A 23,278-nucleotide genomic window follows, 5' to 3' on the forward strand; every position below is an offset into this window, starting at 1 on the left:
TGATAAGTGCTGAGGAAAAACAAAGCAGGGAAGGGAGATAATTTGATGTTTCTTAGATTAAGAGTGATACAAGTAAAAAAAAGTACTATAATACAATTAAAAACACAAAAGAGCAATAACTGAAATAATAAAGATGCATAATGGCAAAACGAATCATATCCCACCATACCATTCACTCCCACCTCCCTTGTAACAGCCTGATATATGTATCTTGATTCTTGTTCATACAAATATGTATACACAAATATTATGTGTGGGGTTTTGTCTTATTCTAACACATTACTCTGCTTGCTTTTAAAATGTGATGGTATTGTGAGCACCTTACAAGTCTATACATATGTAGATCTCAAATTTCTTAATATATACACACAATCTTATATAAATAAAATGAGAAGATTTTTTTGGTGGGTCAGTTTGCTTTAAATAAATGAGATCATATATACACCCCCTGCGTCTTTTTTCATCTAACGATATATGATGAAAATCCCTCCAAGTCTGTCTTTAGCTCTTATTTCATTCTTTTTAATGCTGTGTAATACTCTATGATGATGACTTATTAAATGTCTTCCATATTGATGGGCGTGTTCCTTTGCTACCAGATTTTTACTATTGTGGTAATCGTGCCTGTGCACATATTCATGACCATGATGGTTTCACTTCCATGGAATAGAGTCCCTGGAGTAGGATTGCTGGGTTGAGGGATATGTAGATTTAAAACTTTTTAATAAATGTTGACAGATTGTTTCCTAAAAAGGCTGGAACAATTTATATTTCCATCAGTAAATGTATAAAAATACTGTTACCCTTTATACCCACTAGGAATACATTAACAATGAAAAAAAAAAGAAAGCCTGGTGGTGGGTATAGTGATTTCTCAGAGTTATTTTATTTGAGTTTTCCTAACTACACTAAATCTGGATAACTTTTTGTGTGTTCTTTGGTCATTTGGATTTCACTCGTAATTACATTACATATTCATTTTCTATTGCTGCATAACAAATCACCATAAATTTAGCAGCTTAAAACAACACCCATTATAGTTCTGGGGGTCAGGGCTTCAAGCAGACTTGATTGGGCTCTCTGTTTAGTGTCCAATAAGGTGGAAACGAAGGTGTGTGCTAGGCTGGGCTCTTAACTGAAGGCTCTGGGGAAGAATTCACTTCCAAGCTCATTCGTGGTGTTGGCAGAATTCAGTTCCTTAGAATTGTAGGATGGTTGTGGCACAGAGGTCTCTGTTTCCTTGCTGGCTGTCAGCCAGGTTTTGTTTTCAGCTCCTAGATGATCTCTCCAGTCCTTGGACGTGGTCTCTTCCGTCTTCAAAGCTAGCAAGGGTGCATTAGATTCTTCTCATGCTACCACTCTCTCTGTTTTCTCTTCTGCTGCTAGCCAGAGAAAACTCTTTGCCTTTACAGGGCTGCTGTGACTAGGTTAGGCTCACCCAGATAATTTCTGTATGTTAAGGTCAATTGGCTAGAAACCTTAATTACGTTTGCAAATCCATTTGCCCTGTAAATGTAGCATTATCGCGGGAGTAACACCAGGGGCAAAGATCATGGGGGCCATCTTAGAATTCTGCCTAACACAAACATATTTTTATTTATACCTTCACATTCATTTTTTATTTTTATTCATATATTTTATTCATATATTTATTTTTTTCTGTTTCTATTGTGTTTGTCTTTTTATTTAACTAGTTTGTAGGAGCTTTTAGTGTATTATATAATTAAGCCTTTCTACTCTTGGTTGCAAACATTTTTTCCAACTCTTATAAGTTGTTGACCACATTGGTAGGTACTTTTTCCATAGAAAACTTAGCCATTTGGATATCACTCTTAAGGTGAATTGCATATTTGTATGTTTTATTCACATTTTAAATTTTTATTCCTTTTTTATCTTTTCATTCATTTCATTTTTATTAACATTTTGCCCATATTTGCACTCTTTTTGAAAAAACTTGTAAAAGCTTTGTATAATATATACAAACTCTCTTATTATTTGCAAATTTTCTCCAAATCTATAATTTATCTGTTGATCATATTTCTAATACCTTTTCCCATTCGAAACTTCATTTTAGTATATATTGAAGTATATTATATTATTTTACAAAATACAGACATTTGTGAATATATAAAAATTTTGAAATATTCTGTATGATTAAAGTCTTCCCCCCCTTGGGTGGCATGTATGGTCTCCTCTGCATTTTTTTTTTGTTTTTTGGCTTTTGTTGTTAGTGTTTTTTTACATTTGTCTGTACTCCATTTGGAATTTGTTTCTGTATGGAATGCAAGCTATGAATCCAACTTTACTCTCTTGCAAATGGGTTGCCAATTGTTCCAGCACCCTATATTAAATAAACTATCTTTTCCTGATGAATTGAAATACCATCTTTGTCATGTATTAAATTTTCATATATAATGAGATTTATTCCTCAATATCCTATTCTGTTTAACTTATAGTTCTCTTTACCTATGACATAATCATATGGATTCAATTATAGTGGCTTTATGTTTGTTTACAGTAGCTTTATAAAATGGTCAGGCAGAGATTTTTCCCACCCCACACTCCTGCCTGCTCTTTTTTTTACTACCTTTCTTGGCTATTCTCAGGCATTTGAAGTTTGTGATCATTTTATCCAATTAGCGGTTAAAATTGCATTAAATTTATATATTTTGGGGAACTTGACATATGTTATTGTTTTCTAAGAACTAGGAAAATCATATCATTTTCTGTTTGTTCATCTAGTCTATTACTTCAGTAAGATTTGAAAGTTTTCTTCATTGAAGTCCTGTTTCATTTTTATTAAATGTATTCTTGTTTCTTAGCATTTTGGGCATTATTGATAATGGATTTCTTTTTCCATTTCATTTCTAAAGGCTTGTTATAAATAAAGAGCCTATTTTTTCTGTGTGCTTATCTTGTATACAACAAATTTATTATATATACTAAGTTTTCTGATTGATTCCAGCAGTTTTCATTCCAGTCTCTTGGGATTTTTAGAAATACAATGACAACACTCACAAAACAATTTAACTTGTTTTTTCCAATGCTTGACGGATTCTTTTCTAGAATCTTTATTGTCTAGAAACTCCATTATAGTGTTGAGGGATAATGGTAATAGCAGGCATTTCTGTTATTGATTTTTGTTGAAATAGTTTGAGTAGTTAGTGATTTAGAAAATTTGTGTTGTTATTTGGTAAATAATCTTATTTAAGTAAATTCTTCCCTGTTTTACCAAGAGATTTTATTAGGAATAGCTGCTGAATTTTATCAAATGCCTTTTGAGCATCTTTTGATGATGTTGTGTGTTACTCTCCTTTAATCTGTTGACTACTTGGATTATGTGTGGAGTTGCTGAAATTAAACCACTCTTCTCTCCTTGGAATAAAGTCTACTTGGTCATAGATGTGTTATTCTTTTCTTATAAATCAGTATTTCAGTTGCTTATCTTTATTTAGAACTTTAGCATGCATATTCATAAGTGAGATTAGTCCATAGATTTCTTTAGTGGACTGTTTGATTAGGAGCAAAAATTTATGCAGGTTGGTAAAATGTGGGGGTAATCATAAGGCTCATCCACTGCTGGTGAGAATGTAAATTTATGCAAACACATGAAAAACTATTTGGCAGAATCTACTAAAGTGAAAATATTCATACCATGGAATCTAGTAATTCTGCTTCTAGCCATATACCCAATAAAATGCATACATATGTTCACCAAAAGATATGTGTTTTGTAAAGATATATGTTTTATCTAGAATGTTTATAGCAACACTTAGTAACGGCCTCAAACCAGAAACGACCTAAAGTCCATCAGCTGTAGAATGGATAAATACATTTTTGTATATTCATACAATGGAATATTATAGAGCAATGAGAAGGAACAGTTTATAACTACATGCAACATATGGGTGAATCTCAGAAACATTCTGTTGAGCCTAAAAAGCCAGATATAAAAGAATACTGTATGTTTTCCTTTATATAAGGTACAAAACCAGGCAAAACTAATCTATGCTGTTAGAAGTCAAGAAAGTGATTATCCTTAGTGGGAGGTAGGTCAGGGAGGAGATAGTGTCTGAAAGGGAGTCTTAGGGGGTCTTTTGGAGTGCTGGTAACATTTTGTTTTTTTTATCTGGGTGTCTGTTTATGTTGGATTGTTTAGTTCGTGAAAATTCATCTAATTTACACTTATATGTACACTTCTGTATGTGTATTATACTTCAATAAAAAGTTTTTAGAAAGTAATACTTGTTTCATAAAATGAGTTGGGGAGCTTTTCATCTTTTTTCTACAGTTTAGAATTTTTTGAATAAGAGATAATTGGAATTATCTGTTAAAGATTAGGTGGCACTTGGCTGAATATTCTTTTGATTCTGAGGCCTTCTTTGTTAAAGGTAGAATTTTTAATTGCTTTTCGAATTTCTTTGGTTCAATATATTCACTTCTTGGATTAATTTTGATAATTTATATTTTGTAGGAAATATTTCATTTCTCTAGGTTTTCATATTTTTTTCTATAGAACTGTGTCGTTTATGCTTCCTGTAATTTCTTCTGTGCATGGTATTATGATTTTTATTTTTTTTATCCAAAGATTTCCTACATGTATTTCTTAACTTTCAGGCAGTTAAGGACTTAAAAAAACTTTTATTACTTATTTCTAATTTTATTTTTTCTTGATCAGAGAGTGTGTCCTATAAAATCTTTTTACTTTTAAAAATTTGAGTTTTTATTTGAGACTGAGTATATTATTGATTTTTGTAAATATTTCATGGAGCTACAGTGCATGTGTTTTCTATTCAAAGGATTTAAGTTTCTGTAAATATCAATTAAATAGTTATTTTTGTTTTTCACTTCTTCTCTATCCTTACTCTTTTTTTCTGAGAGCTGTCCAAGTATTAAAGAAGTCTATTGAAATATTCCACAATTTTTTTTTGTCAAGCTTTCCTTATATTGCTAATAGTTCTGGCTTTATGTATTTAGTTACTATGTTGTTGGGCACATACAGATTTATGACTCTTGTTCATTAATTGTGCCTTTTATCTTTATCCTAGTTTATGCTTTTAAATTTATATTCCTCCTTGACTAATATATGAATCTGTCAGTCCACTCTATTTTCAACCATTCTTTATCTCTGTTTTAAATGTGTTTGCTATAAGCTGCCTATTTCTAGGTGTCACTTTTTTTTTTTAACTTTTTCTTTTTAAAGAAAGTTTCTTTCTTTCAGTGGGCATATTCAGTGTGTTCACTGATTTTATGTTTTCTACCTTATTTATGCTCATTTTTTTACTTCATTGTTTCTTCTTTTTCTTTTACTTTATTTTTGCTGGTTTGATCAAGTCATTATGTACTCCTTTTCTTTTCCGTGTTAACATGGTATTTCTGCTGTACCTTTCTCTTCAAATAAAGATCATCTTCCTTTTCCTAGTGTTTGTAATCAAATAGATGTTTTTCTGCTATTTTATGAAAAAACTTGAATCACTCTAATCCTTCACTAACCCCCTACCTACCTGACAAAATGAGATTTTTAGAATACTTCCTCCCTCTCCTAAAATAAGTACTTAAAAATGCTTTTACTTTCCCTTTCCCCATCCTCTGTCCACTTCTGAGGCTGATATAATTTAATGCCTATAGTTCTAGACTATTAATAAAATTTCCATTTTAGTAAGTGTTTTCTATATCAATAATCCTTACCTAGCATTTACCTTGCATATTTTCAGATAGGTCATTATTATCTATTTTCATAGAGAACCATTCAGATCAGTGTTTCTTAAGGGAGCATTTTAGATGGGTAATTCTTTATTGTGTAGGACTGTCTCATGCATTTTGGTTTGCCTCCCTGGCTTTTGGGAATATATCTCTCTCTCTCTCTCTCAAGGTTTATTGCTCACCCCTATTTCCTTCTGCTTTCTTTATCTTCTCTAGCTTGAAGTCTCTGTTCTAATTAATATCTTGTTTGGTTCTTAGTATTTTCCTCAGGTGGGGTAATGTATTCTCTGAATACTTGGTAAACCACAGCTCTTTTTTCATCCTAATAGGTAAGTGATATCTCAGTTGGGTATAGTATTTTGGGATTATAGCTCTGTTTATCCAGTGGCCTAAAAAATATCATATTCTACCTTCTTACTCTTGCAGATGACATGTTTGATGGTAGCCAGAATCTTTTTTCTTTGTATATCACTTGTCCTTTTTGTCTGGAAGTAATTTTTTTTTTAATTCTTCTGGTTAGGAATTAATTTTGATCCATGGTTTGAGATGTTTTTCCACTTTCAGGCCACTAATTCACATCTCACACATGACCTTCCTCCTTTCCTTTTGTTTTTTATGTTTCAGGAAATCTTTTGTGTGTGTATGTGCTATAATTGAATCTACTTCCATGGTCCTAATTATTTTTTCAAGTTGTTTATCATGTTCATAACCCTATTTCATTGAAAATCTTTTCTGATTATTCTGTTAGTTTTCCCCCTACTCTCTGATAATCCCACCCCCCATATATGTTATTGTCTTTGCTCATTAGAGCTCAGCTGCTAGGAACTATGTGTGGTGGCAGTTTGACAGATATCAGTCTCTGCTCTGAGGACTGGTTGTATGAAGCAGATGGGTTGTCAGTGTACGATGAAAGCAGTAGAAAGAAGCCTCTTTTGTCCAATAACTCTTTCTGCCTCAGAGACATAGAGGACTCAGTTCATCTCTTAGGTTCTTCTCAGCTCCTTGGAGGTTAGGATGATTAATTATGCTCAAGTTGGCCACTGTTGCTTTTCATGTGAATTATAAGTTGTGAAGATGCCCTGCATGTATGTGAAAGGTTCAGTGTTGAATCAAGCAAAAGTTACTACAAAGATGGTAGCCTGCTCACTGTTGGGCTCTACGATCATGAATGGTAAACAGTTCAAGCAAAAGAAGAACTTGTTTTTCACACTCAAGTCCCCATGGCAAGTTGAAGGATGAAGAGGAGAAAATTAAAGTGGATCAAGAATTTTCTCAGGATCCCTTCTGAAGATTCCCGAATCAGTAACTGAGAAGGTACATTATTCAGCTTCTAGGTTTCTCTTACCTTTGGAAAGTAAGGATACCAATTCTTTTTTCCTTTCTTCTCAGATCTCATTGCTTTACCCAAACTTCTCTTTTCTTCATGTCATTTGGAAGAATTTGCAAAGTAGTCTGATATTATAGTCAGTGAACAGTTTCCCACCATTTTAAAGACTCTTCCTAGGTACAAATATGTAAAACAAATGGTGAATAATAATCTGGAATGGGTCATGAATATTAGCCACCTTGCTTATCTTATTCCTAGTGTGTTTGGTCATTATTACTGGACGAATTTGTCTTCAATGCTCAGATGAACTAAGTAAAGCCCTGTCAATTTGCTTTCTGCTTCTGTATCAGCAAAGAATGGAATTAGCCTTCAAATTAAAAAAAAAAAAAACTAACAAATAATGGCCTACACAATAGGGGTTATTCCTCTCCTATAATAGGAAGTCCAGAGTAAGGCAGTTGTTGGCATTGGTTCCACCTGTTCAAAACATCAAGAAGGATCCAGGGTCTTTTTATTTCTTTTCTGTTTTCTTTATTTCTTTTTATTTATTTTCCATCCTTAGAGCACTGGATTTTCATCTAGTGTTTGGCTTCAAGATGGCTCCCACAATACCAATCATGTTATCCAAGTTTAAGGCAAGAAGGTAAAAATGAGAAAGGCAGTACTAATTAGGACTTTTCTCCTTTTGACAGCAAAGGAAATCTTCCCAGAGGCCCTCCGCAGACTTCCCCATGCATCTTGTTGACCAGAACATCGCCTCCCTACATTTAATGCATGTTGAGGAGGCAAGTATCTCACTTTTCAGCTTCTGTAGTAGGAGATAGCAAGTGAGAAGTCAGTTTCAAATGGATATTGGGTTAGACAACAGTCTCCACCACAGCTGCCCCATTGGGAGGGAATCTCTTTAGTCACTCACTTCTATTTTGCATTTTCCCTTATCTCTCCTTTCTCACTCTTAAAGGGTAATATATGTAATTGGTAGACACTGCGTTCTAAAATCCTGACTCTTGAAAATGGTGCTTAAAATCACCTCCCAAATGAGACATTTGCTTCCTCCATAGGACATCACAATCATTCTAATCTTGTCCATTCCCTGCTTTGAATTCACTTACTGTGAAGAATGATCACACATCAAACCCTGGTAAGTAGCTTCCTTTCACACAAATCCTGAAGAAATTTATTGTCTTAGATATAGCCTTGAGTTTGTCCCTAAGGTTGTTAAGTTTTATAGCAGTTGATGAATGACTCTTCTTGGATTCTTTCTACCCCAAGAATATTATCTTTTACACCTTAGGAGAGGTTGGTTTGTTTTCCTGAAGATGCCAAAAAACCTTAAGGAATGTCAAAAAATAAACATCTTTAGTCATAAGTTATTTGGGCCAACCAATACAAAAAGACCCCCAAAACTTCATAACCTTTTGATATAAAAAGTGGACTTCCTGGACCAGCCTGGTGGCATGGTGGTTAAGTATCCGTGCTCCACTTTGGCGGCCCGGGGTTCGCAGGTTCGAATTCCAGGCATGGACTGACACACTGCTCATCAAGCCATGCTGTGGTGGCATCCCACATACAAAATAGAGGAAGATGGGCGCAGACGTTATCTCGGAGCCAACCTTCCTCAGCAAAAAGAGGAATATTGGCAACAGATGTTAGCTAAGGGCCAATTTTCCTCACCAGAAAAAAAAAAGAGAAAAAGTGGACTTTCTTTGCTCTTTAAAATTAAAGACCAAATTATGCTTCTGGCCAAGATGAAGTAACAGAGACCAGATTTACTCTCCCCCTTTAAACAACTTATAAAAATAGAGGAAAAACAACAGTTTTTCAGACATTGAACTACAGCCAGCACAATCCCTGAGAGAAAGGAAAACAAATTGTTGCCCTAGCTTACTGTCTAGAGAGAGTGTCCATAACTCAGTGCGAGGAGGGGCAACGCAGGCAGAGCCTAGAGTCTCAGTGAGTTGACGAGACAGAGTTGGGAGTTTGATGAGTCCAAGGTAGCTATAGTTTGCAGGGAAGAATACTACAGGAGAGTTCTGGAGATGTAAACTGGGCCCTCCCCAAGTTTTCAGCTGAGTATTGATGTGTGTAAGCACGTGATAAACCTATCAGAGGCTGAGAAAAGAGTCATCCAAAAGATACAGGCTGAACAATCCTCTGATATTACACAGGGTTGAGGATAGTCCATGTTCCACCAGGTATAGTGGAAATATATCATAAAATTTGAGGCAGTAGGTAAGGATCTCAGGTATTTTTGCCTCATTACTGTGGAAAAACTCAGCCCTAGACCAAAGTTTGCTTTGGTTCTGCCTTAAAGCTTAAAAGTAAGACCTGAAAGGATCAAATTATTTTCAAGTAACTTAACTGTTACCCAGAATAAAGCTCATATATATATATAAAAGAATATCTAGCACCCAAGAAGGTAAAATTCATAATCTGTGGGATCCAATTATCAGGTATGCAAAGAAGCAGGAAAACAAAACCCAAAATGAGAAGAAAACTTAGTAAATTGAAAATGACCCAGAACTAACACATATGATAGAATTAGTAAACAATGATATTTAAATATTATAACTATATTGATATCCCAGAAGAGAGTGGAATAACATCTTTAAAGTATTGAAAAGAAAAAAATCCTGTCAACTTGCAATTCTATACCCAGTAAAAATGTATTTTAAAAACAAAGGTAGGCCGGCCCTACCTTTGGGCTTAGCAGTTAAGTGCTCACGCTCTGCTACTGGCCGCCTGGGTTTGGATCCTGGGCGTGCACTGATGCACCGCTTCTCCGGCCATGCTGAGGCCACATCCCACATACAGCAACTAGAAGGATGTGCAACTATGACATACAACTATCTACTGGGTCTTTGGGGGGAAAAAAAATGAGGAGGATTGGCAATAGATGTTAGCTCAGAGCCGGTCTCCCTCAGCAAAAAGAGGAGGCTTAACATGGATGTTAGCTCAGGGCTGATCTTCCTCACACACACACAAAAAAAGGCCCAACAAACAAAAACAAAGGCAAAGACATACAAGAGCCAAAAGTATTCATGACTAACAGATATATTAAAGTAAGTCCTTTAGGCAGAAAGAAATTGATACCAGATGGAACTGATACCAGATGGTAACAGAAAAAATTACTTCTTCTTACTTTTTTAATCACTTTAAAGCAAAAAATAATATACAGAGGGTTATAAAACAAGTGTAGAAGTAAAATAGATGAGAACAAGAATACAAAGACTGGAAAAGGGTATATAGAAGTACACTGTTGTAAGGTTCTTATATTATGTGTGAAGTAATGTAATATTACTCGAAGATAGACTGTGATAAGTTATAGATGTATACTATTGAACCTAAAGTAATCACTTAAAAAAAAAGTATAGCTAATAAGACAACAAAGGAGACAGAATAATAATGAAATATCCAATCAATCCAAAAGAAGATAGAAAAAGGAAGAGAGGAACAAAGAATAGATATAACAAATAGAAAATAAATACCAAGATGGTAGATTTAAACCCAACCATATAAGTAATCACATTAAATGTAAATGGTCTAAACACCATAATTACAAGGCAAGATTGACAGATTAGGTACAAATAATGAGATCTTGCCTACATGAAATGCTGCATACAAGAAACACACTTTAAATATAAAGACTCAAATAGGTTAAAAGTAAAAAGGAAAAGATATGCCATACCAAAAAAAACCTTCAGTGACTATATTAATATCAGAAGAAATAGATTTCAGAGAAAAGAATATTACCAGGGATAAAGAGGTTCATTTCAGAATGATTAAGAGATCAATTCATCAGGAAAACATAACAATTCCAAAAGTTTATATACCTAATTACAGACCTTAAAACTAAATGGAGCAAAAACTGATAGAGTGAAGGGAAAAATAGACAAATCTACAATTATAGCTGGAGATTTCAACACTCTTCTCTCAATAATTGATAGAACAAGTAAACAGAAAATCAGTCAGGGTACAGAGGACTTAGTTTTAACACTACCAACCAAATTGACCTAATTGACATTTATAGAACATTCCACCTAACGACAGCAGAATACATCTTTTTCTTCATGTGCCAAGAACTTTTACCAAGATAGACCATATTCTGGGCCATAAAACAAGTCTCAATAAATTTAAAAGGATTCAAATAGTACGAACTATGTTAACTGACCAAAGTGAAATTAAATTAGAAGCCAATAAAAGAAAGATGTTTGGAAAATCCCCAAATATTCGAAAACTACTTCACTTCTAGAACATACTTCTAAATAACCAAAGGGCCAAAGGAAAATTAAAAAGCATTTTGAGGGGCTGGCCTAGTGGCGTAGCAGTTAAATTCACACACTCCACTTGGGTGGCCTGGAGTTCACAGGTTCAATCCTGGGCACGGACTGATGCACCGCTTGTCAAGCCATGCTGTGGCGGCGTCTCATATAAAGTAGACAAAGATGGGCATGGATGTTAGCCCAGAGCCAATCTTCCTCAGCAAAAAAGAGGAGGATTGGCATCGGATAATAGCTCAGGGCTAATTTTCCTCACCAAAAAAAAAAAAAATATTTTGACTGGTGACGACGTGGAGAAACAGGAACATTTATTCGTTGCCAGTGGAAATGCAAATGGTACAGCCACTTTAGAAAACAGTTTGGCAGTTCTTACAAAACTAAACATACTTGTAGCATATGATCCAGCATTCATGCTCCTTGGTGTTTACCCAACTGAGTTGAAAGCTAGTAATCACGGAAAAACCTGCACAAGGATGTTTATAGAAGCTTTATTCATAATTGCCAAAATTTGGAAGCAACCAAGATGTCCTTCAGTAGGTGAATGGATAAATAAACTGTGGTACATCCAGACAATGGGATATTACTCAGCACTAAAAAGAAATGTGCTATCAAGCCATGAAAAGACATGATGGAAACCTAAATGCATGTTACTAGGTGAAAGAAGCCAATCTGAAAATCATACATACTGTATGATTCCAACTATGGAGATAGTAAAAGGATCTGTGGTTTCCAGGGACTAGGAGGGGGGGAAGGATGAGTAGGCAGAGCACAGAGCATTTTTAGGGCAAACTATTTATTTTAGGGGAAACTATTTATGTGATACTATAATGGTGGAGACATGTCATTACACACTTGTCAAAACCCAAAGAATGTACAACACTAAGGGGGAACCCTAATGTAAACTAGGAGGTTTGGGCAATAATCATATGTCAGTGTAGGCTCATCTATTGTAATAAATGTACCACTATGGTGCAGGATGTTGATAGTGGGAGAGGCAGTGCGTGTGTGGGGTCAGGGGGTATATAGTAAATCTCTGTATTTTCTGCTTAATTTTGCTGTGAACCTAAAACTACTCTAAAAAATAAAGTCTATTTAAAAGTATTGGGGAAAAAAGTATTTTGAAGTGAATGAAAATGAAAACACAGCCTACCAAAATATGGTAGTGCAACTAAAGAATGCTTAGAGGGAAATTCATAGCACTAAACTTCTGTATGAGAAAAGAAGTAAGCTCTCAATTCAGTTACCTCAGCTTTCACATTAAGAAACTAGACAAAGAAGGGTGAAGTAAACCCAAAGTAAGCAGAATGAAGGGAATGATAAAGATAAGAGCAGATATCAGTAAAATGTAAAACAGAAAAACAAAAATCAATGAAAACATAAGCTGTTTTTTGTTGTGTGTATGTGAGGAAGATCAGCCCTGAGCTAACATCTGCCAATTCTCCTCTTTTTTTGCTGAGGAAGACTGGCCCTGGGCTAACATCCATGCCCATCTTCCTCTACTTTATATGGGACGCCGCCACAGCATGGCTTGCCAAGCGGTGTGTCGGTGTGTGCCTGGGATCCGAACTGGCAAACCTCGGGCCACCACAGCGGAGCGCGTGCACTTAACTGCTTGCGCCATTGGGCCAGCCCCTAAGCTGTTTTTTTGAGAAGATAAAGTGAAGGCTATTCTGGCAGGTTCTCCAGACAAACTCCTGCCTGAATAGGTTGGGGAGGGGACTTAAAATGCCTCATCACACGCAGGAAAAATGACAAAAGAGGTCTCTGATTAACGAGAAATACCTACTATATCCCTACATGCTGGTGGCTGATCTGTTTCCAAAATCAAATAAGACCTAATGTGCTCTTCAGGGAGGAAGAAGCCCGGGATTTCTTTGTTCCTCCAGGAAAGTTGTTCTTACCTAGTCATTGAGAAGTTTCTGTATATACTTGCAAGTTCTGGAAAAGTATTTCTTGAAATAATTCTACATTTCTGACTTCACATTTTCCACATCCTTCTTTCGTCTTCACCCCCTGTTATTCAGAAGTTATGTATTTGAACCTTCTTCATAGCTTCACTTTATTTTGTTCCATGGCTTTTTAGCTTATTGGCTTTCTGTGTTCTTCCTTGAGGAGCAAACCTTAAATAATTGTTGTTTTTCCCAAAATACTGGTGCATAACTTTATTGCCTTTACTTAAGTTATGTTGGATTTACTTAATTTTTTTCTGAGACAGAATTGGGTTTAAACCTGCCATTTATCAGATGTGTGATCTGGGGACAATTTACTTAACCTCTCTGAGTCTCTATTTTCCCCTCTAAAAAATGGGGCCTTCACATCTTTCATCCAATTAAGTCCCTCAGACAGTGCCAAGCACATGAAAGCCACTCAGGAAGCCATTTTCTCAACTCTCTTTCTCCTCCTCATTCGCCCCTGCTTTCCCCCGCTCCCCCCCCAACTCCCCCCCAGCTCACGGTGGGAAACTTCACTGTGGAGAATTCTGAACCTAGTAACCAAAAGCAACACATTACGAAGACCTCTTGGTTTAGAAACATTAATAACTGGAACGTTTTCAGGTGATTTATTTAGAAACCTCCTTAGAAAAGGAGTCAAACTAAAGCAAAACTAATTTTCTCCATTCCTAATTTTTTCCAGAAAATAAAGAGATTTATTTAAGAGAACTTATAGGCAATGCCATATTCAGGAGGAAAAGCTAAGAAAGCTCCCTTTTCATTCCCCAAATGTGCTTTTCGAGAGGCAGACTTGTTCCTTAAACCATAGAGGTGGATAAATACCAACTGTGAGAACTGACACTGCCCCATCCTTCTGCCGTGACACACATCACTAATCGATTTTAGCATCTCTTTCTTTAAGGGCCTCGGCCTCAAATCTTTCTTCATATGGTTCCTCAGGCAGTCACTGCCACCTGATCTGCCCAGGCAAAACCTGTGCACCATCCCTGCCCAAAGGCTTTCAGGGCACCACCGCCAATGTGGGGAAGGCAGTGTAATTGCAAACGTTCATGGATCTGAGGAGAGAATTCTTCATTCTGCACTTCGCTCCTTAGTAAGAAAAAGTTCCCCAATCACTGGCAGATCGTTTGCAACTAGCGCAGGTGACTGGGGTAGGACTCAGCATTGCTGTGGATGTGCAGGATCAGGGGCATCCAGAAAACTCTTGGGGGACAATGTTGTGGTAGGGAGGGCTTCCTAGGGCATCTGGGAAAAACAGCTGCTGCCACGTGGCCGGGCAGTTCCTAGGCAATAGGACTTAGTGCCACGGCTAGTGGGCTTGCCACTTGGCAATAGATTTGGCGGATAAGGACACCACAGACCCAAGTGGATTAAGACAGCTGACTACACAGTCAGCTCCCTCGTCCCATGGGACAACACCAAAACAAAGGGACCAGGTGACAGGAAGCATGCGAGGCAGGGCCCCAATTCTAGAGGGCAGTAAATTCATTCTTTTATGGACTGCAGCTGAAACCTGAGGAGGGGCCGGGTGGAAAGTCCTAGGTGTCACTGAAACCAAGGAGGCTGATAAGAATGTTTTGTGGACACCTCCTCCGAGATGCAGAGGTAGACGAAAGTGGCCTTGTGACAACTCCTTGCAAACTGCCTACCTTGCCATGTTCCTGGGATGATCTAAGGCCCGTCCAGCAAGACTCGGGTCAGGCTGCAGCTGAGCCTTGCCCATGTGGCCTATGTGGAGGTGTGCAAGGTTGCCAGGGTGCTGGCAGAGCCATTTCCCCACAGTGGCCACCCCGTTATGCTATGTGGAAGGAAGTGGATACGGGAGAGGTTGTTATGGAGTCTGGAGCTGGAGGGTGCACCTGACAGTCCTGAACTGGCTTGCACTCAAGGAAATTATCCTGAGATACAAGTAGAGTTTGGTCAAAGAAAATTTCTCGGAGCAACTTGTTTCTAAAATGCTTAGTTTTTGTAAGTGTTCAGAGTCCTTTGAAAGTCAAAACAATTCATTAACCAAATACCTTGTCTTTAAAATAGAAAGGTTGAGGGGGTTCCACATTGGGACTCCTTCCTTTTTACCCCTCAACTGCCCAGAGAGGTGCAATGGGCAGCTGAGAACTTCCAAGTAACTCGCCAGCCTTCCAAGATCTTGGATTCCATGCTGCAGGGTAGAAAATAGAGCAAAAATACAGGCACAAAATATGCAGAGCCAAAAAGACGAGAGCTGGAGGAAGAGGGAAACAGGGCCGAGGGTAAAGTAGCTGGTGACTCACAGGTGAAAAGAGGGAGGAAAAAGCAGAGTAGGCAAGGTGGCTGTTCGGTAATGAAGAAGGCACCAAAAGCCATCTCTCCTTCCCGTCTGCTGTGTGACCTTGGCCAACTCCTTAATCTCTCTGAGTCTCACTGTCCTCTCTTGGAAAATGGAATACTAACTGAGGATGTAATGAATTATGAAAATAAGTTCAGCACATAGCCAACTCCCAATTATGGTTGATTGTCATTCAAGACCAATCCCTCCCAAAAGAAGTATGGAAGAAGAATGGTTTTGAAACACACGTTTATTCAACACCATAAATTTTGTGTGTATTCAGTGACATGTGAATGTAAAGCTGCAGCACACTTCATGGCACACTGGGACTTCATAACTCATGTCTATGATTGGTTTTACTATTGTCACTAGAATTTCCCTCAGCCTCCCCAGCCTGTGGGTGCAAACAAAGTTATACGAACAGTAACAACTCAATGGTGTGGGCTTGTTCTCACTGGCATAATGCAGGACCAAGTATTTTCAGGGATCTCAGAGGGATGCCCCAGATCTGCTCATGAACAAGCCTGTGGTCCTGCCAGGACAGTCTTGGCTTCTGTCCATGTGGGCAACTCCCGTCTGAGGCTGCCATGGCTCCACCGGTATTTTGTTTCCAGAGATCTTTGCTAATTGTCCAGGATTAGAACGACTCCAGGATGAAAGGGTTGATTTTCCACTTCAGGAGAATGTCCCCTCTCTTTAGGTAGAAACAGGCATGTGGATGTTCCAGGCCTTGCATTTAGGTCATAGGAGATGGAAAGATCTCCTAGAGCCTCCACACTGCGTTGTTCCCCAGTTCAATGACGGTATTCTCTTAGGAGAAAACCAAATTACACTGCCGCTTTGCCCTCTAGAAAACTCTGTCTGCTCGTTTATTTTGCTTGGTGCGTATCTTAGACAGCCATTACCACAATAGTTTGTAACCTTCGACTTGTCCCTGTTCCCTCTTACTTTAAAATGCCACACAACCCCCCCTATTGAGGTTGGAAAGAGTCTGCCTTTCACTACAATTTCAAGGAGAACTGTAGAGTATTATGATAATTAAAAAAAATCAATATCATAATATCAGGATATTTACAGATGCCTTGGGGATGTCAGGCCAACAACAATTAAATTGATTTTAGGTCTTGTTTTGGTGTTTGCACAGTTTCCATAGCTTCCAGACCCTCCTGGTTTGTGTGCCCTGGGCAGTCATGTAAAGGCTCTTTGTTGAGAACCCGGATTCCAATTTGTCATTAACCTGAATACACTCTGCTCACCTCAACCAAGTGTGAAAAGAGAGGAGTTGCAGAAAGGAGCTATTCAGCTGGAAAGGTATTTTTTATAACAAAGTTTCAGCTGCCAAGCCGAGTATAGTGTTTGCTTTCTTGGGCACTTAGCGCCCACAGGCCCGGTTTGTGTACAAGAGATGGCAGGGATGAAGTGAAGCTCAGTGGTTTTCAATCACAGGACATTCAAAAAAGTTAAAAAAGAAAGAAAGAAAAGAAAAAAGCAAAGCCTGCGTTGGAATTGTGGTCTTTCAACCTTATTTGTTTTCCATGTGGATGGTTATTTCAATAGTACATTTCTCCTCAGTCAGGCCTTCATCCTAAAAATAGAAGTGGATCTCAGAAGCAGCACTTCTGCCTCCCTGACATCTGAACAGTTTTCAACAGCTGGTGGCCTATAAACAAGTAATACAGTGTAGCCATTGAGGCCAAGAGAAGTGAAAGGAGTCTTAAAGAGACAGTCATTGGTTTTCTTGGGTAAAGCCTCTAAGCAAAACAGAGGGAGACTGCGGAGCTGGAAGACTACTATTCAGTCTGCATTTGGGTTTCCTAACTCAGGAACTTGTGGACCTGCATTCACTGGCATTCAAGACAACTCGATGCTTCAAAGAACTTCAAAAGGTTATTAATTGCAAGGTGATCAGACAGAACGACGTGAGTGCTCACCCCCAGCTGGCCACATCAGCTTGGTTTGCTGAGTGACCCTGCAGAAGGAGGCCGCATCGTGAGCTCAAGCCCTAATGGGTGGGGAGTTTCACTCAGTTGCCTCTCTGCAGGGTTGTTCAACAGTTTCCAGGTGAAGCTCATTCTGGAGGAGAGTAAAGTGAGGGGGCTGCCTGATTCTCCCGTCCTGCTCCTGTCCGTCCTTCCCTTTCTGAGGCTCTGCTGTCTCCCTGACCTTGGAGTTCATGAGTTCCTTCCAAAAATTCCCCCTTTGTTTGAGCTACTGTGAATTGAGTTTGTGTTACTTGCAACCAAGAGAACTTGAACTAACACAGCCTTACATGGCCGGGTCCCTGCCTGCCTCTCCAGCTTCATTTCCTCACACCCTGCCTCAGGTTTCACTCTGTCATTCTCTCTGTGAATCACACTGTTTCATGGCTCCTTGCCTTTGCTCCCGTCATTCCCTCTGCTGGGATGCCTTTTCCTTCTGGCTAAAATGGACTCTCCCCAGAAAGCCCAGCCCAGGAAGCCTTCCCAAGCTTGCCTGTCACCTATTGAATCAGTCAGATGTTATCTGTTTCTTCGTGACTCTCCCACACTAGCCCTAAGCTCCTTGGGCAGGGACCAGGTCTTCTTCATCTTTGGACTCCACTGCCTATCACAATGCCTGGCGTAGCATAGGTTCTTAAAACATTTGTTGAATGAAACTCAAGAAGGCAAATAGAAAATGAGATTTTCATTTCTGCAGGAATAATGAGAGCAGAAGATGAGGAACAGAGTTACCCAGTGGATAGATACCTGAAGAAGATTCTGGTCCTAGAAAAACAGTGATTGTAACGTACAGTAATGAACCACAGAGGGGCATTTGAAAGAGTGGTCCGGTCTGGATGGAATTAGATCTTCTCGTTCTCTTGCCATTGTATCCTATTTCTCTCTTCCTGAGATGTCTCTGCCTCCCATTCTACCAGTGCCATTGTATTAGAGGTTGGCACTGTCAGGTGACTTAGATTCAAAGTTCTCATTCCCTGTATTTCATGTCCTTGATGACAGATGTGGATTGTGTCCCCTAATGAGAAGGGACTAAGGAGGTCACTGGAAAATAGATAGGTCAGGATTCTGTATCCAGAGAGCCTGAGTCTATTTGAGCAAGTCCAAAAAGGAGGTGGCATTTGGACTGAGACTTGAAGGATGATTAGGAGTTTAACAAGAGGATGGGGAGTCCAATGTGTTCCTGGAGCTACAGGGCCTGTGGACTATAAAATCACCCATCTGAAGTGAGGGCAGGATGGCTATCCAGAGAATCAGGAGGAGGATGGCGGAAAGTGCAGTTTGCATTGGGCATTTAACAGCCTCTTCACTTTATACATTTAATAGACCCTGAGAGTTCATTTTGCAGAATTATACATATATTTTAAATTGTCAAGCTTACTAGAGAACCCCACAGGCAGCCACTTTGGTTATTTTGTGTGTCACCATTATAAGAAGCGAAGTGGGTAAGAATACAGACCCTGGAGTCAGATTGTCTGGGTGTAATTCCGGGATCTGCCTCTACCAGCTCTATGACCTTGGGAAAGTTAGTTGACATCTCCATGCCTCAGTTGCATGATCTTTAAAATGAGAATAATAATAGTACCTCTCTCAGCAAATCATAGGGATGTGATAAGTGAGGTGATAAATGTGAAGCCCTTAGAATGATGCCCAGCGTGCAGCAAACATTCACTAACTGTTAGGCACTATTACGATTTTATTTCTCATGAGGTTGTTTGCAATCGTCAGTCATGCACTTTGTGCATAATCCTATGATATTAATTATTTGATTTTAATTATTCATTTGTGTGTGGTTTCCCACTGGACCTTGAATTCCTCAAAAAGGCACTAGTTGAATAAATGTCTCTTTCCAAAGTAATTGAATTCATGCTTTCAAGCATATTTCCTACTTATTACATTCATGTATTGGTAATCTAAGGGGAGAATTTAGGATTGTTGCTGGAAAATAACATTAGTATTTGGAAACTCCTCTTTGAGGCTGGAAAATCTTTGGACACAGAAGCATTGTCTTCTTTATAAACCCATGCTGCACCCTCCCACCCACCCCCAGAGACTGCTGCTGCTGGAAACCTTGCTTCCCGGAGGTTTCATCCTGTTCTAAAGGGTTTAAGGAGCCCAGAGAAACAAGAAATATCTGAACCCTGTCAGTTTGGCTGAAAATTTTTAGCAGAGCCTTGTTGCAGAACTTTTAGCACAGAAACCTCTTTCAAAGGGCCCTAACTCCTGAGAGGTGGGAAAATTAAGCTGAGTGGAGTTTAGACATCATATGTCGCCAGAGAAGCTGGCCCGATGCTCCTTATCTGCTTGTTTTTGTTGACCTGGAGGAGAAAGGGCACGAAGGATCTTTTCTGCTGAGACCATGGAATGAAAGATAAAGTCATCTTAGGAGATTGGCTCCGAGTCTGCAGGACCCAGAGAGCTCTGCAGAGGCTGGTCTGGAGCCCACAAGTGTGCAGAACCAGGTGGGTGTGTGTAGGATAGGGATGGGGGTGGGCGTGGGTGTTCTGACTCCCCAAGAAGGCAGTCAAATGAATCAGTAGATTGGAAGACAGGAGATCTGAATTCTAGTTCTGTCCCTACATATCTGCACAAGCTTCTTCTGGCCTGGGTTTCCTTTATTGCCTTTGGAGGGTTTGACATGGATCGTCCCTAAAGTTTTGTTTCTAGTGTTAAGATTTTAGCCCTATTCCAGCAGTGTTGGGTACAGTTTAGGTTGAGCAAGGTGGCATTTATATACAAGCCCCCCACTTCACCCATCACCACCAGGACCCTTATCTCCAAACTGCTCTGTGCAAACCCTGATCTGACCCAGCCCTTCTCCCACCCCAGCCTTCCCACTGCATCATGGGGAGTGCCTGTCTGTTGTCAGCAAGCTCCCGGAAGCCTCATCCCCTTCTTGCTCCCACTTACCTGAAACCTGGTTGTCTTCTGCAACCTCCCAAGTGGAGGCTGTTCATGCTCTCTCATACCGTGTATTTCAGGAATGGGGATAGGTCTGCTCTTCTCCCCCATTGCCCTTCCAATATCCCTTCTTTCCTCCCTCAAAGCCCCCGGCTCCCTTGAAGATCTAGCCTCAGGCCTCCATCCCTGTCTTCTCCCAACCTCCCAGTCGGCTTCTCTCATTCACTGAAGATACCAAAGCTTGGCTCACTATTTCTCTCGCCATCCTGACTTCTGTCATCAGCTTTGGTGATCTGAACATCCACACAGACAATTCTGACAACACCATAGCCTCTGAGTGCCTCAACTACCTCACTTCTGATGATCCTTTCCTCCACCCAGCATATACTCAAATATTTGTTGACAACGTGTAGACAATGGGCATGTTTGAAGAGGCTTCATTTACCTTCAAAATTATAATACCTATAACTAGGGTGACCATATAACTTATTTCCCAAACTGGGACAATTTTGTGAATGAAAGAAGATAGCAAAATAATTAAAATTATATTATTTTTGGAAATATTTACTTATTGATGACAAATTGGTTTTTATATTGACTCCTATAAAATAAAACTTTTTTATAAAATTGTTTTCCAAAATTAAATTTTTCTTCAAAAAATTAAAATAATTTATGTGTGTACATTGAAGCAACACTGAAAAAACTCCTTTGTGTCGATTATCTGCACATTTAAAAATATAGGTAGAATAATTCTTCCTTGTACTTATTTATTCTTTCTCGTTCTTTAATTAGTTTCTTAGTTGAATCTTTCACTAATAGTGTGTCACTGGTATCTTTAAGAAGAATTTCCTTTTTTAAAATAGTTTTTGTATTTTGAACAAATCTATTTGCAATTGCTTTCAAAGTAAAATTTATGGTTAATAAATTTGAAGTTGCTGACAACTGTAATTGATTCTTCTCCATAGACCTCAATATTTTAGATTGCTGATATACTCTCTCTCCAGGTAGTGAGAAATTTGGTAAGCTCAATGCAAATTCTGCTAAATAGATGATATCTTCAATTTTTTAATGTAAATGTTTTGTCCCAAGTATTGACACAGATACTATCTCTTTGCCTCCATTCAGAGTAGCATTCTTCAACACATATTTTTACAACACATAGCTGTCGACATGTAAGTCATCTTTATTTATGACCCCCTTGAACATTCTCCCATTGCACATGTATTTCACCTCTTAATAGATGAGTCCTTGGTAGAAGCTGGAAGTAAAAAGCTGGGTTCAACCATACTCCATCCCAACTTGTCTTAATGCAACTATTAATAATATCTAATTAAATAAAAAATCCAGAACAAATGCTAAACTTGATGGGACCCAGGACAACAGGTATAAACAGGACTCTCCCAGGAAACGGCTATGACACTGACCCCTCAGAGGTAGCTCAGTGGTTGTCAATCCTGGCAGCATAGCAATAATGCCAGAGAGCTCTTCAAACATGCCAACGTTCAGGCTCCATTCCCAGAGACTCAGATTTGATTGGTATTGGGACGGGGCCTGAGAACCAGCATTTTAGCCTCCCAAGAGATTCTAATGTGCAGCTCGGGCTAAAAGCATCTACACGAGCGTAATGCACTGATTTTAAGCCAAATCAACTTGATTCTCCAGGACCATTCCCCAACTGCTCCTAAAGCTGTAGGCGGCAGGTACTCGGTGATGCAGATAATAGAGAAGAGGAGGTAAACTAGGAGCCACATTTTCTCTGCATCTCTGTGGGTGTGTTGTCACCTTGGGGCAGGAGTGAGTGCACAGCAGGTGCTCTGGGGAACAAGAAGAGCGGAGGGTGGTCCTGTCACAAACCCTGTGAACAGTACCCACGACACAGTCAGAATGATGGCATGTAATCCTTTCAAACATTTAATTAAGCAACTCCTATGTTGTCACAACAAAAATGAAGCTTGTTGAGAGTCACAGAATTCTAATGAGAAATCAAGTTAAAAAAACCTCACAGAAGCTCTAGTTAAGCCTGTCTTAAGAGCTGCACTCTATTCTGAGCATTTATTTTGAAAACAATTGTCAAAATGTAAAATCATCAGCACCCTCAAAACGACGTATCATTTTGCCTCAGTCTATGAATTTGTGATCCTCTTTCTAACTCCAAGTTTTGAAGTACGAAAAACCATGCTGGCAAAGAATGACAACCACGCATCTGTTGTCCAAGCCCTCTGTGCCTTGCTGCCCCGCATGCCCCATAAAGCGTTGGGGGTTGTCCCAGAGCCAGTCAGAAAGTAGCACGTGCTGGTGCCTTGCCTGCTCTGAATTCAGTTCCGAGGCTGTGAGTTGAACTCTGTACAAATGTTCTGGATGACCTTGGGGACAGATTTGTAGAGGTTCTCAAACTCGTCCACAAAGAAGGAGTGGTCCTTGGCGGGGTGAGTGGCGATGACTTCCAGCTCGTCCTGTGCAGCCCATGCTACGCCGATTGCATAGGTGATCACTCCTGTGGGGACAAAGTTTAGATGAAGCAGATGTGCCCGAGAGAAGATACTGCTAATGAATCCTTGCCTTCCTCTTGCTCTGTTGGCTATTGTGTTTGAACGCAATCGAATCCAACGTCAGAAATGTGCCCAAAAGCATGAACATCTGCTATATGCCAACAGTAGCAAAACTGATATAGTTGCTATCTCATAGAAGTTTATAATCTTTGAGGGAAAAAAACAGACAAAATGAGGTAAATACACAATAATAATTTCATGTCCAGGAGCAGCAGAGGGGATGATATTTTGGGACAAGTGAAACTTTGGTGACATGCAGATCACACCACATGACCCATGCCTGCT

The 23,278-nt window shown here is 39.0% G+C and overlaps 1 protein-coding gene across 1 annotated transcript in view; it reads right to left on the minus strand.

The window, feature by feature from the left end:
- Positions 1-21,533: 21,533 nt before the first annotated feature.
- VIT (vitrin) overlaps positions 21,534-23,278 on the minus strand; it is a 101,874-nt gene continuing 100,129 nt past the window's right edge. Inside the window, exon 14 of the mRNA XM_058550670.1 lies at positions 21,534-22,938. Within this exon, the coding sequence (XP_058406653.1) occupies positions 22,760-22,938 (179 nt within the window). The 3' untranslated portion in view covers positions 21,534-22,759. The remainder of the gene's footprint in view (positions 22,939-23,278) is intronic.

This window comes from Diceros bicornis, chromosome 12, assembly GCF_020826845.1.
Source record: "Diceros bicornis minor isolate mBicDic1 chromosome 12, mDicBic1.mat.cur, whole genome shotgun sequence".
NCBI classification, from domain to species: Eukaryota; Metazoa; Chordata; class Mammalia; order Perissodactyla; family Rhinocerotidae; genus Diceros; species Diceros bicornis.